Source organism: Chanodichthys erythropterus, chromosome 3, assembly GCF_024489055.1.
Source record: "Chanodichthys erythropterus isolate Z2021 chromosome 3, ASM2448905v1, whole genome shotgun sequence".
Taxonomy (NCBI): Eukaryota; Metazoa; Chordata; class Actinopteri; order Cypriniformes; family Xenocyprididae; genus Chanodichthys; species Chanodichthys erythropterus.
This window is the reverse complement of record NC_090223.1, coordinates 24241826-24254138: the sequence shown is the minus strand read 5'-3', so window position 1 is coordinate 24254138 and position 12313 is coordinate 24241826. Positions and strand designations below refer to the sequence as shown.

Below are 12313 nucleotides of genomic sequence, written 5' to 3'. Positions count from 1 at the left end.
GGGATCAAAGAGCCTGGGCAGTGAAGAACTTCCACTTTGGATGCAGTCCTGCTAATGAGCTCCCATCAAGATTGAGCCACGAGAGATATCTTTGATGGAGGTAGAAAAGGAAAGGGTTTGGTACGGGACGGGAAGAGATAGAGGCGGGAGATGAGGGTGGATAAGAAGAATGGAAGACCTCGGCACTCGTGAATAATTGAAGCCCCTCTCTGGCTTCTGAGGGGTGTTGGGGGCTGTTTGACGTGGCTCCGCCTCTCTGCTTTCTCAAACCTCAGCCTCCTCTGAATTTTAAGCAGATACAATGTCATAACCCTCCCCTCCCCCTCGGTCTCTTGCTTTATTCCCAGAGGCCCGATTTTTGTTGGGACAACCCTTCCACCACCAAGGGTTTCCATTAGTATACAGCTCGCGCATGGTCCTCTTGTTCATTTTCAGGTTGAACAAAGCTTTATATGTTTCGCCATTGATGCTATCAGCTGGTGGATGCCATGTTTTTCACAAACCCTCTTGCATATCAGATATTCCTTTTACTCATTAGTTCCCCGCATGGTTCTTTAAAGCCTTTTCCCCGTGTGTGTTATTTCAGCGTGATTTATAAGCCAACTGAAGTAAAGGGAAGCTTAGCAGCCTCAGTTCAAAAGCTAACGTCTCCAGTGACCTTGGCTTTGAGCATATCAGACCTCATTATGGCAAATCAAGTAAACCCATCCTGCTATGCGCCGATCCTTCTACCTTCCATTTTAACGAGCACAACCCCTTTTAACAGTCCAACCCCAGCAGCAGCCAGTGAGTGGATGAATACCTGATCCGTTCCCTTCAGAAGACTCATCATCCATTGTTTCTCCTGGACTCTATAGACTGCTCTATGAGTGTATTCATCCAATCAAATTCCGCTTTGATCCATGAGGATGCTGCATGATTGGGTCTTTATGAGTTCCTTGTGATGTCTTTAAAACTCCTGCATAGTCCAGTCTGTATTAAACTGATTATTTACAGTCTGTTTCAAAGAAAAAGCCCCATGAAAGTGGCCCGTATGATTTGTGAAGAACAGGGTGAAATGACTTGATTTTGGGCTGTTGCAAATTAGTGGTATAACTGCAGTGAGCTACTACTGCCGCACAAAATTCACTCTACCCATGCAAAAAAGTTTGGATTTGGTAAAAAAAAAAGACAAGGTGTTAGAAACCCTAGTTTGCAGGAAGAGCAGGTCAACAGGTCACCGTGATTTTGTCAAGAAAGTCATGTTCCTGGATTATTTTGTTGATCCTGGAACAACATTCCTGTCTGAAAATTTAGTCCTACCCGTAAACCTAACCCTACTCATGACTTAATAAATCAGGTAAAGGAGGAAAACATTTTAATTTTAGGTGTATTATTTCTGTGAATTAGTAAAGCATTTCTCTGCGTTTTGGTCCTCCAGATCTCCACCACGACCCAGTCCCGGCAGCCTGCACTACTCTGATGAAGATGTCAGCATCAAGTACAATGACTTGGTCCCAGCTGAGAGTAGCAGCCTGACCGAGAAGCCTTCAGAAGTGTCTGACTCACAGGTGATTCACCCCAAAAAGGCAAATGATTTTTTTTAAGAATAATTTGTTTTCTGGAATCAGAATTGACCCTGTCTACTTTCTTAAAACATGCTGCTGATCTTATTTTCTTTGATTCATCAGTCCATGTTGTTCCATTTCGGCTGACATCACAAATCCCTCTTATTTGTCAACCCCTCCCCCAATCGCATGACTCCATTCTGGTATAAAATGCCCACTGTTTCCAATTCAGTTAATTGCTAAAGGATAAAATGAGGTCCTGCCTTACATCTTTCTCCTTGAATACCCTATTTCACTCCTAAATACACATCGATTCATTTCACTGTATTATTTATCATTCACATGTTTTCTTTTGTCAGTGGGCTTGTGGATGTCATTTAACATTGTAAATGAAGTGTTGAACACACAAAACACTACAAACCATCCCCCACAGGGAAGAAAAACCACAGAAGGGGTCTTTTTAACATCTGAATTGTTTTTTCTTGGAGATGTTTGCTTAGTCTTCTGCCTCTTGGGCTTGAGTCCTGAGTAAAAGATCTCACCTGTATCCTCTAGAGTTCTCAAGAATATCACTCTTACTGTACATCCACAATTGTCTCATTTGTCTACATTTTTTGAGGAAATATTAGAGACAATGTTCATACTTAAAAGAAAAAAACAGAGAACTTTGTTAAATATCTTGAAAGAGAAATTAAAAGGAGAAAATGGCATTCTTTTAAGCTGAACCATTATTTCTGCAAACACATTAAATGAATGATGATAAGAATGACCTTTATTTTACAAACTGCTCATCTAATTCCAGATCATAGTCTCATTTATATGCATCGCCTTGAAAGTAAGGGGAAAATGGCTTAAATTATTTGAAATTTCCCCATCAGAACGAACAGGGTTACTTTTTATGCAACAGGAATTGTAAAATACTATAATCTCTTATCTTAATGTTTACAGTATTTGACTTAATAACTATGAAACTAGGGCTTCAGGGGCCATGGTGAATCATTTGGCCCAAGCTGTGAGAAAGTAGGGGGCACTCCTCTCGCTTAAGCATTTGTCTGTCCTCCCACAATCCCACTGGGAGCTATTTGCCTGTTCATCAGGTACCCATACTATCATAACATTCCTTCTTTAAAGAAACCCTCCCACCATACCACACTTTCGCATAATAATGTCATCATAAACAAGCGATATGGGTTTTAATACAGACCCTCGCTGACAGCAGTCATTGAGCTGGTGGACATGTACAGCATTTCTGAGAACGATCTGTCATCGTTAAACATTCTGATTATGATTTGTCATCTGTGAGGGTCTGTAAATAATGATTTTGCTCTTTCAGGAGGCGCTTATGTTTTCATATATGATCACTGCTCCTCTGAGTTTTGGGTGAGGCCGTAGTTTGTGTCTAGTAGTCTAGTAGAGCAGTGCTAGTCTAATAAATGTAGTGTAGTTCTTGCAGCTTAGTCCATAGTGAGTGGGGTATATATATATATAATATATATATATACAACAGTTCTTTCTGGTCCTTGAATCTGATTGGCTGAGAGCCATGTGATATTCTAGTGATAACAGCACTCTTACTTTTTCACCACTTGTATCACTCCATTTGAAGCGACTGTCATGGCGGCCGAGCAAAACCTCCGTATTTTTTTTACAAATACTGCACTTGTTGTACCACAAACTGTAGTTTTAAGAGGTTTTTAGGCGCGAATGTAGTTCAGACCTAAAATATGTGACTCATATTTAATCATCGCGCCTATTTTACAATGTGTTCCACATAAAAGTAATAGCAGTTTTTAAAAATCATGAACGTAAGTTAAAAAAAAAAAGAAAAAGGAAAAAGAAATACAATTCTCATTTTGGGTAAATTATTCCTTAATTTAAAAGAAATTAAGGAATACAGATTTTTGTTGTTGTTTTATTCATTTTATTCATCTTTACAGCTTCTTTTATGATGATTTCCTTTTTCTACATGAACACTACCATTCAAAAGTTTGAGATCTGTAAGATGTTTAATGTTTTTGAAAGACTCTTATGTTCACCAAGGCTACATATATTATTTTGATCAATACAGTAAAGCAATAATATTGTGAAATATTATAATAATATTTATAATCTTCAGTGTCACATGATCCTTCAGAAATCAGTGTGACATTCTGATTTGATGCTCAAAAAACATTTCTTATCAATGTTGAAATCAGTTGTGCTGCTAATAGTTTTTAAATAGAAAACTTTTGTAACAATGTTAATGTCTTTACTGTCACTTTTGATCAATTTAAAGAGATAGTTCACCCAAAAATAAAAATTATCTCAGGATTTACTCACCCTCAAGCCATCCTAGGTGTGTATAACTGTCTTCTTTCAGATGAACACAATCAGAGTTATATTTAAAAAAATATCCTCAGTCATAATGGTTGTGAATGGGTGGGCAAATTTTGAAGACAAAAAAATGCATCCAGGGGGATAATAAAGGCCTTCTGAAGCGAATCGATGCGCTTGTGAAAGACAAATATCTTTATTTAAAACTTATACTTTACCTATATAAAGTATTATAAAGCAACATAGTGCACAATGCCTTGACGTACTACGCTATAGCGCGTAGTATGTCATGGCGTAGTGTAGAACGTCATGGCACTGTGTACTACGTTGCGGAAGTTAAAGGTGCCCTAGAATTAAAAATTTAATTTACCTTGGCATAGTTAAATAACAAGAGTTCAGTACATGGAAATGACATACAGTGAGTCTGAAACTCCATTGTTTCCTCCTTCTTATATAAATCTCATTTGTTTAAAAGACCTACGAAGAACAGGCGAATCTCAACATAACACCGTCTGTTACGTAACAGTCGGGATCATTAATATGTACACCCCCAATATTTGCATATGTCAGCTCATGTTCAAGGCATTACACAAGGGCAGCCAGTATTAACATCTGGATCTGTGCACAGCTGAATCATCAGACTAGGTAAGCAAGCAAGAACAATAGCGAAAAATGGCAGATGGAGCGATAATAACTGACATGATCCATGATAACATGATATTTTTAGTGATATTTGTAAATTGTCTTTCTAAATGTTTCGTTAGCATGTTGCTAATGTACTGTTAAATGTGGTTAAAGTTACCATCGTTTCTTACTGTATTCATGGAGACAAGAGCCGTCGCTATTTTCATTTTTAAACACTTGCAGTCTGTATAATTCATAAACACAACTTCATTCTTTATAAATCTCTCCAACAATGTGTAATGTTAGCCATTAGCCACAGAGCACTATCAAACTCATTCAGAATCAAATTTAAACATCCAAATAAAGACTATACTCACATGATCCGATGTATGCATGATGAACACTTTGTAAAGATCCATTTTGTTTATGTAATGATAGAGTCTAGAGCTCGGGAGGGAGCGGAGAGCGTGAGCAATTAAAGGGGCCGCAGCCTGAATCGGAGCATAGTTAATGATGCCCCTAAATAGGCAGTTAAAAAATTAATTTAAAAAAATCTATGGGGTATTTTGAGCTGAAACTTCACAGACACATTCATGGGACACCTTAGACTTATATTACATCTTGTAAAAAAACATTCGATGGCACCTTTTTTTGGATGTACGTTGAGCACGTATGGCTGTCGCACCGGAAGCTCGTTATTTTACTTTCCAAAGGTTTAAGTAAGGATATTTGTGTTACAAGAACACATCAATTCGCTTTAGAAGGACTTTATTAACCCTCTGGAGTCATATGGATTAATTTTTTTATGGATGGATGCATTTTTTTGTCTTCAAAATCAAAACCTTGGAGGACTAAGGATATTTTTCAATACAATTATATAATTAATCTCCAATTATACTTGTCTAAAAGAAGATAGTCCTATACACCTATGATGGCTTGAGGGTGAGTAAATCATGGGATAATTTTCATTTTTGGGTGAACTATCCCTTTAATGCATCCTTGAGGATCTTTTAGCTGAGGCTTTTATCCAAATTAAAAAGTGCTACAATGCACAGCTCCAAAACTGGTTAAAGTACAAGCTATTACAAAAAGTGAAGGTTTAACAGATTATTTCTTTCTCATTCAATTACAGGGCAGTGACAGCGAGTACGAGTTGGATCCAAACCGGCAGAAGACCCACTCTTTCGTCAACCACTACATCAGTGACCCCACCTACTATAATTCCTGGCGCCGGCAACAGAAGGGCGTCTCTCGGCCTCCGGCGTATGGCTACGCCCAACCCGACACGGTGGCGGAACAGGAGTCCCGCCCCCACCCGCCTCCGCTGCCACCGTTACCTCCTCTGCTACCCCACAGCAATCCCTCCCCGCAGCCTCAGGGTCAGGGCACCTTGTTCAGGCCCAAGGGGAGCCGGACTCCCACCCCGTCACTGCTGTCCTCTGACAACCACAGCCAGCACACCCTGTACAGGCCCCCTAGCAGCCTGGGCACCTCCGCCCAGGTCCCGGCCACAGGGTTCTCCTCATTTGTTTGATACAAGACTCTCATTCCAATGACAACACACCTGGGAGGGACTCCTGCAGTATTATTGGTCTGTTCTGTATTTTTTCTCCCTTGCTGCACCTTGTCGGACATCAAGAGCTGCTTTTGGATTTTATTGGCCGGGTGTGCAGGTGTATTGTGGGTTTATATGTGCGTGCAAGAGCATTGAAACACAGACAATCATTCTGAAGGGAATCGGTTTGTTGATTGTATATTTTAAAATATATTCACTTCATCCTTCACTAAAAAAAAAAAAAAAAGAAAAAAAGAAATGTCCGGAAAAAAAAAAATATATATATAAATATATATATATATATATTATATATATATAAAAACTGACTGCATATACAGTGGATTCCAAAATTCTGAGACCATCTGGAGTTTTCTTTTTGTAATTTTTCAAGTTTCATTTAAGTTTTAGTATTTTGAAATATTTAAGGCAAAGAAAAGACAACGCTAGTCAACTCAGACTGTTGGACCCTTGTAAATGTTTTAAAGTGATGAGAACAAACTGCATTTCACAAAACACAGCAGATTTTGTGATATCGCTCTGATGTCATTGACACAGAAATCAATGACAATATTTCTAAAAAGAAAAACAGTGTGAGCTTGTAGCAGTGTCAGTCTCTTGAAACTGAAGCAAAAGAGAACATTCTGCTTAGACAACAAACTTTGAGAAGGGAAAAGTGTGGAATTTCTGTATGATTCATATGGTACAATTTTTATTTATTTATTTTTTGCTTTTACATCCAACCAAGGAGATGTTGTAAAGGAAGAGGCGCTACAATCTTATCATGATTTTTATCCAATGGTGATACATTTTGGATGGAAATGTGGTTCATTAGATTAATAATTCACTTTATTCTGCATTATTTATTGTTAGTATTGTAAGTTTTTGTATCGTTTGTTGAGGATCACATACATAATTTGGCACTACCCCATCTAACAGTGAACTTTCCCAGAACTTTGTCTAATGTTCTGGCAAGGTTTTCTCAAAGTTATGAAAAAACTTTCTTCCAGTAACATTAGTGGAATGTTTGTTTAAAGTTATCTGGTCTTTAATAATGTTCTCAAAACATTATTTATACATCATTCATGGAATGTTCCCGACGGTTTAGTTGGATGTTGGTCTAACATTTTTTAAATGTTACTACTTGTTTCAGAATATTCAGAGAACATTCAAAAGTAACGTTTCCATAATGTTTCAAAATTATAACAAGGAATGTTTCTTTAACATTCACATAATCAAGAAAAAAACATTATTATAACGTTTAAAAAACTGAACTTTTTGAACATTCAGAAGTAGCATTTTTTCTTAACTTAATGTGAACAGTAACAATCTTGAGAACATATTTTTTCTTTAAGCCCATGGTTGAATAAGGAAGGGTCACTTCCTGACACCATATTTGGATATAATCAAATAATGCAAAATATATTAATGTATTAATCATGCATTTGCATTACACAAATTATAACAACTGTGAATTTGTCAGCCTTTGTGGGAGTTTTTTTTTTTTTTTATGCTTCTTAGGTGGCGTTTAAACGACATTGTTTTCAACTAAAAATGGAAAAAAAAGGTTTTTTTTTTTTTTTTTTTTTTTTTTTTTTGACACGACAACAGTGTTTTGGGGGCCTGAAAACACAAACTTGAAAAGGGGTTTAAAGTACAAATTTTTGAAAACGATACCATTATTGAGTCCATGCAAACTGCAAAATTGCAAATTCCGTCAAACGCATGCGAATTACGTGTTCAATCTATAGATGCGTAGAGTTTCTTTACAAAGTGACATCGCCATCTACTGGCCTGGCATGAATAACGCAGCATTTTTAGTCAGTTTCGCTGATTCGTGTGAATGGGGATCATTTTGACAATGCTGTCATCTGTGTGCGAAAAATGCAAAAGAAAAAAACATTCAGTTTCTAGTACATCGTTGTTGTGTAAAAATACCCTTTAGACCAACTGAACTTTAACACTAAGGAGCAGAAACTAAATTTATAATGAAATAATAATATTTCTAAAGGATTCAATACAAGACCAGTTGCGTTTATGTTAGCAAAGAATGCCACACCTATAATGAGGGTATAATAAGGTTTTTGGAAAAAGAAAAGAAAATAATCTTAACATTAATACTCATGCGGTCAAGAGCGACTGCTCAAAATGTCTGTGCACATGCAAATCTGTATGCGGCAGTGTAAAGATACCGTGTGGATCAACATCTTCCATAGGTAGTGCACATTAAACACTCATCATTAACAAATGAGCTTCATGGACTGACATCACACTGTGTCAGTTGAGTCACAAACATCGAGTCAGTCTCACGCTCGGGGTCTGTTGCTCAGAGGCTGTCTGCTCTTTCAAATGACATTGTATGTATTTCTCTGAATATATTGTAGAACGTGTTTTTACGGTTCACAGTTTGACATAGTGTACACATACAGTATGCTTACGTGTATGTCAGCTGATATGCTTTATTTATAATCGATTGGTTTTATACTCTAACTTAAGAACAACAGCAGTCTTATGTGGAAACTGTTTTAAAGGACTTGAAAATTACGACGATCATGATTCACATTATCTCCTGTCTTGTTCTCTGTGAGGTGACTATCACTGTACAAAACTTGATGAATTATATTGGACCAAGGCATGGTTCATATCTAAAATAAATTGCTCTATTTTTCAGTGTTTTTGTTCATGTCTTGCTTTGGCTTTTGAAAGTTCATTTTTGACCACACACACTGTAAAATGTTCAATTTATTGGAAAAATTATGTACAAATACTATGGTAAAACCATTAACTGTGGTTCGTGGAAATGCCAGGTCATTTGAATATACAGTGCTCAACGTAAATGAGTACACCCCCTTTGAAAAGTAACATTTTAAACAATATCTCAATGAACACAAAAACAATTTCCAAAATGTTGACAAGACATCTGTTTAACTTATAACATGAAAGTAGGGTTAATAATATAACTTAGATTACTCATTTTTCAGTTTTACAGTAAATTTAACAAATATTTTTGGCTATTCTAGTACTAGTCATTACCAGAATTTGTTTTAGTCTCATTAAATGTGTGACTCTGCTTGTTTCGTGAGGAAGCGAGACATTCGAGCAGCTTTTGCCTAATTTCCCTGAAGCTACAGTGGAGATAGATTTGGGCCAGATGAGAATGGGTAAGTGAGCACTGAATCATTCAGCATCCCAAGAAACTGAGCTTAGATGTGGGAGAGTTCGCCTGGAGATAATCTCTTTATTCCAGGCCGGAAAGCATCGATCTGGACATCGGGGGGTAAGAGCGGAGATGTCACAAGAGAGATGAGAAATAATAACCCAGTAAGGAGGAGAGGCCAAGCTTACAGTGTGGTGGCCTACACACGGACAAAACCCATGTATAATCATACCTACAAACATTAAAAGTATGCCTTTTCTATATATGAAAATAAATCAACACACATACACAATGTTAAGGAGAGTAATTGCATGATTCAAGCTGCATCTCAGACAGTTGATGGATCAATGAATCCTGGGAATACAGCCAAATGGGGAAATGACTTTTAATTGTGACTAAAAGACTTCCTCAATGTACTGTTTGTCACACTGTTAATCTAATTATGACCATGATTGTGAGTAATAATGTGCCCTATTCACATCATTTAAGCCATCATGGCTGCATCTTTTATTATATACTCTACTGAGCAGTGTTGAGGGTAATGCATTACAAGTAACGTGAGTTATGTAATCAGATTACTAGTAAAGTGCATTACTTTTAAATTTACATCAAAACATTTGACTTTTTTCAAATATGTAACGCAAGTTACTTTGTTTTCCTATGATATGATTGACTAGCTCTGAGAAATTGTGAGTAAGTGCTTACTTAGTAAGTAAGTAAATTGTGAGTAAGTAAGTTGTATGTTGTGTGAACATGGCTATTGTACACTGTAAAAAATCAAAAGTTGAGAAAACTTAAAAGTTTAAGGCAACAAACTTCAGCAGATTTTTGAGTTTTCTCAACTTTTTATTGTATAAACTGAATAGTTTGTTTGCCTTAAACTTTTAAATTTTCTCAACTTTTGATTTTTTACAGTGTGGTTCTAGATTAAATGTGAGCAGTTACTCATCCCACATGCACAAAAAGATTCGGTATTCCTCAAAATTAATAAAAATTGTGAAATGTTAAATGACACAATCATACTTTATGTGTTTAATCTCACTTTATTAACCACTAGGGCTTTTCACACTGCGCTTAAGCCCGGGTTATCGTCATTGTAAACATCGCTTTTAACCCAGGGTAAAGGAACGTTTCACAGTTGTAATTTAGAAGCGGGGTTGGCACTGCTTTTGCTGCGTTAACCACGTGTTGCGGTGCCAGACTTGTACAGTGTGAAACAATGCAGTGTTAGAACCCCACAGCTAGACACTAAGCAACAGGCAACCAATAGGGGTTATGCGCAATCTAACTTCCATTTTCTGTAAAACAGGTTTAAGTCTTTTGTATGTGCTTAGTGAAAAATTAGCTGTTTTATTCAAGATAACTGAGCGAGCAAAGATGAACATAACTGATATTAAAAAATCGTTTTTTTACAAGATGTAATATAAGTCTAAGGTGTCCCCTGAATGTGTCTGTGAGGTTTCAGCTCAAAATACCCCATTGATTTTTTTGTATTAATTTTTTTAACTGTCTATTTTGGGGCATAATTAGAAATGCGCCGATTCATGCTGCGGCCCCTTTAAATCTCACGCTCCCCACCCACGGAGCTCGCGCTTGCCTCAAACTGCATAAATAAAGTTTACACTGCTAATATAATCCTCAAAATGGATCTTTACAAAGTGTTCGTCATGCATACTCAAGCATGCGTCGGATTATTTGAGTATAGTATTTATTTGGATGTTTACATTTGATTCTGAATGAGTTTGAGGCTGTGATCCATGGCTAATGGCTAATGCTACACTGTTGGAGAGATTTATAAAGAATGAAGTTGTGTTTATGAATTATACAAACTGCAAGTGTTTAATAATGAAAATAACGACGGCTCTTGTCTCCGTGAATACAATAAGAAACAATGGTAACTTTAACCACATTTAACAGTACATTAGCAACGTGCTAACGAAACATTTAGAAAGACAGTTTACAAATATCACTAAAAATATCATGATATCATGGATCATGTAAGTTATTATCGCTCCATCTGCCATTTTTCGCTATTGTCCTTGCTTGCTTATCTAGTCTGATGATTCAGCTGTGCACAGATCCAGACATTAATACTGGCTTGTCTAATGCTTTGAACATGGACTGGCATATGCAAATATTGGGGGAGTACATATTAATGATCCCGACTGTTACGTAACAGTCGGTGTTATGTTGAGATTCGCCTGTTCTTCAGAGGTCTTTTAAACAAATGAGATTTACATAAGAAGGAGGAAACAATGGAGTTTGAGAGTCACTGTATGTCATTTCCATGTACTGAACTCTTGTTATTCAACTATGCCACGGTAAATTCAATTTTTAATTCTAGGGCACCTTTCATTATTACCTTTATAGTTTCAAATGTCCATTCAGTACAAACTCGATAGTACAGTCGGCAATACGAGGATGCGCAATGCTAGAGTTATGTAAACACAACGTTAACCCAGGGTTTAGGAGTGTACAGTATGAAATGTCATTTTATGAATATCCAGGATTAATTGTTAACCCCAGATAAATTATGCTCAGTGTGAAACGTGAAGCAAGATAACCCAGGATTCCATTTACCCGGGGTTTATAATGAACCAGGGTAACTATTTTAAAGGTGCCCTACAATTAAAAATTGAATTTACCTCGGCATAGTTGAATAACAAGAGTTCAGTACATGGAAATGACATACAGTGAGTCTCAAACTCCATTGTTTCCTCCTTCTTATATAAATCTCATTTGTTTAAAAGACCTCCGAAAAACAGGCGAATCTAAACATAACACGACTGTTACGTAACAGTCGGGATCATTAATATGTATAATATTATATTCATTAATATTTGCATATGCCAGCTCATGTTCAAGGCATTAGACAAGGGTAGCCAGTATTAACGTCTGGATCTGTGCACAGCTGAATCATCAGACTAGGTAAACAAGCAAGAACAATAGCGAAAAATGGCAGATGGAGCGATAATAACTGACATGATCCATGATAACATGATATTTTTATTGATATTTGTAAATTGTCTTACATGTTTCGTTAGCATGTTGCTAATGTACTGTTAAATGTGGTTAAAGTTACCATTGTTTATTACTGTATTACTGTCGCTATTTTCATTT

The 12313-nt window shown here is 36.8% G+C and overlaps 1 protein-coding gene across 1 annotated transcript in view; it reads left to right on the top strand.

Moving 5' to 3' along the window:
- Positions 1-6018, top strand: part of sdk2a (sidekick cell adhesion molecule 2a) — a 57690-nt gene extending 51672 nt beyond the window's left edge. Inside the window, exons 45-46 of the mRNA XM_067372292.1 lie at positions 1421-1550; positions 5617-6018. Coding sequence (XP_067228393.1) covers positions 1421-1550; positions 5617-6018 — 532 coding nt within the window. The remainder of the gene's footprint in view (positions 1-1420; positions 1551-5616) is intronic.
- The last annotated feature ends 6295 nt before the right edge of the window (positions 6019-12313 follow it).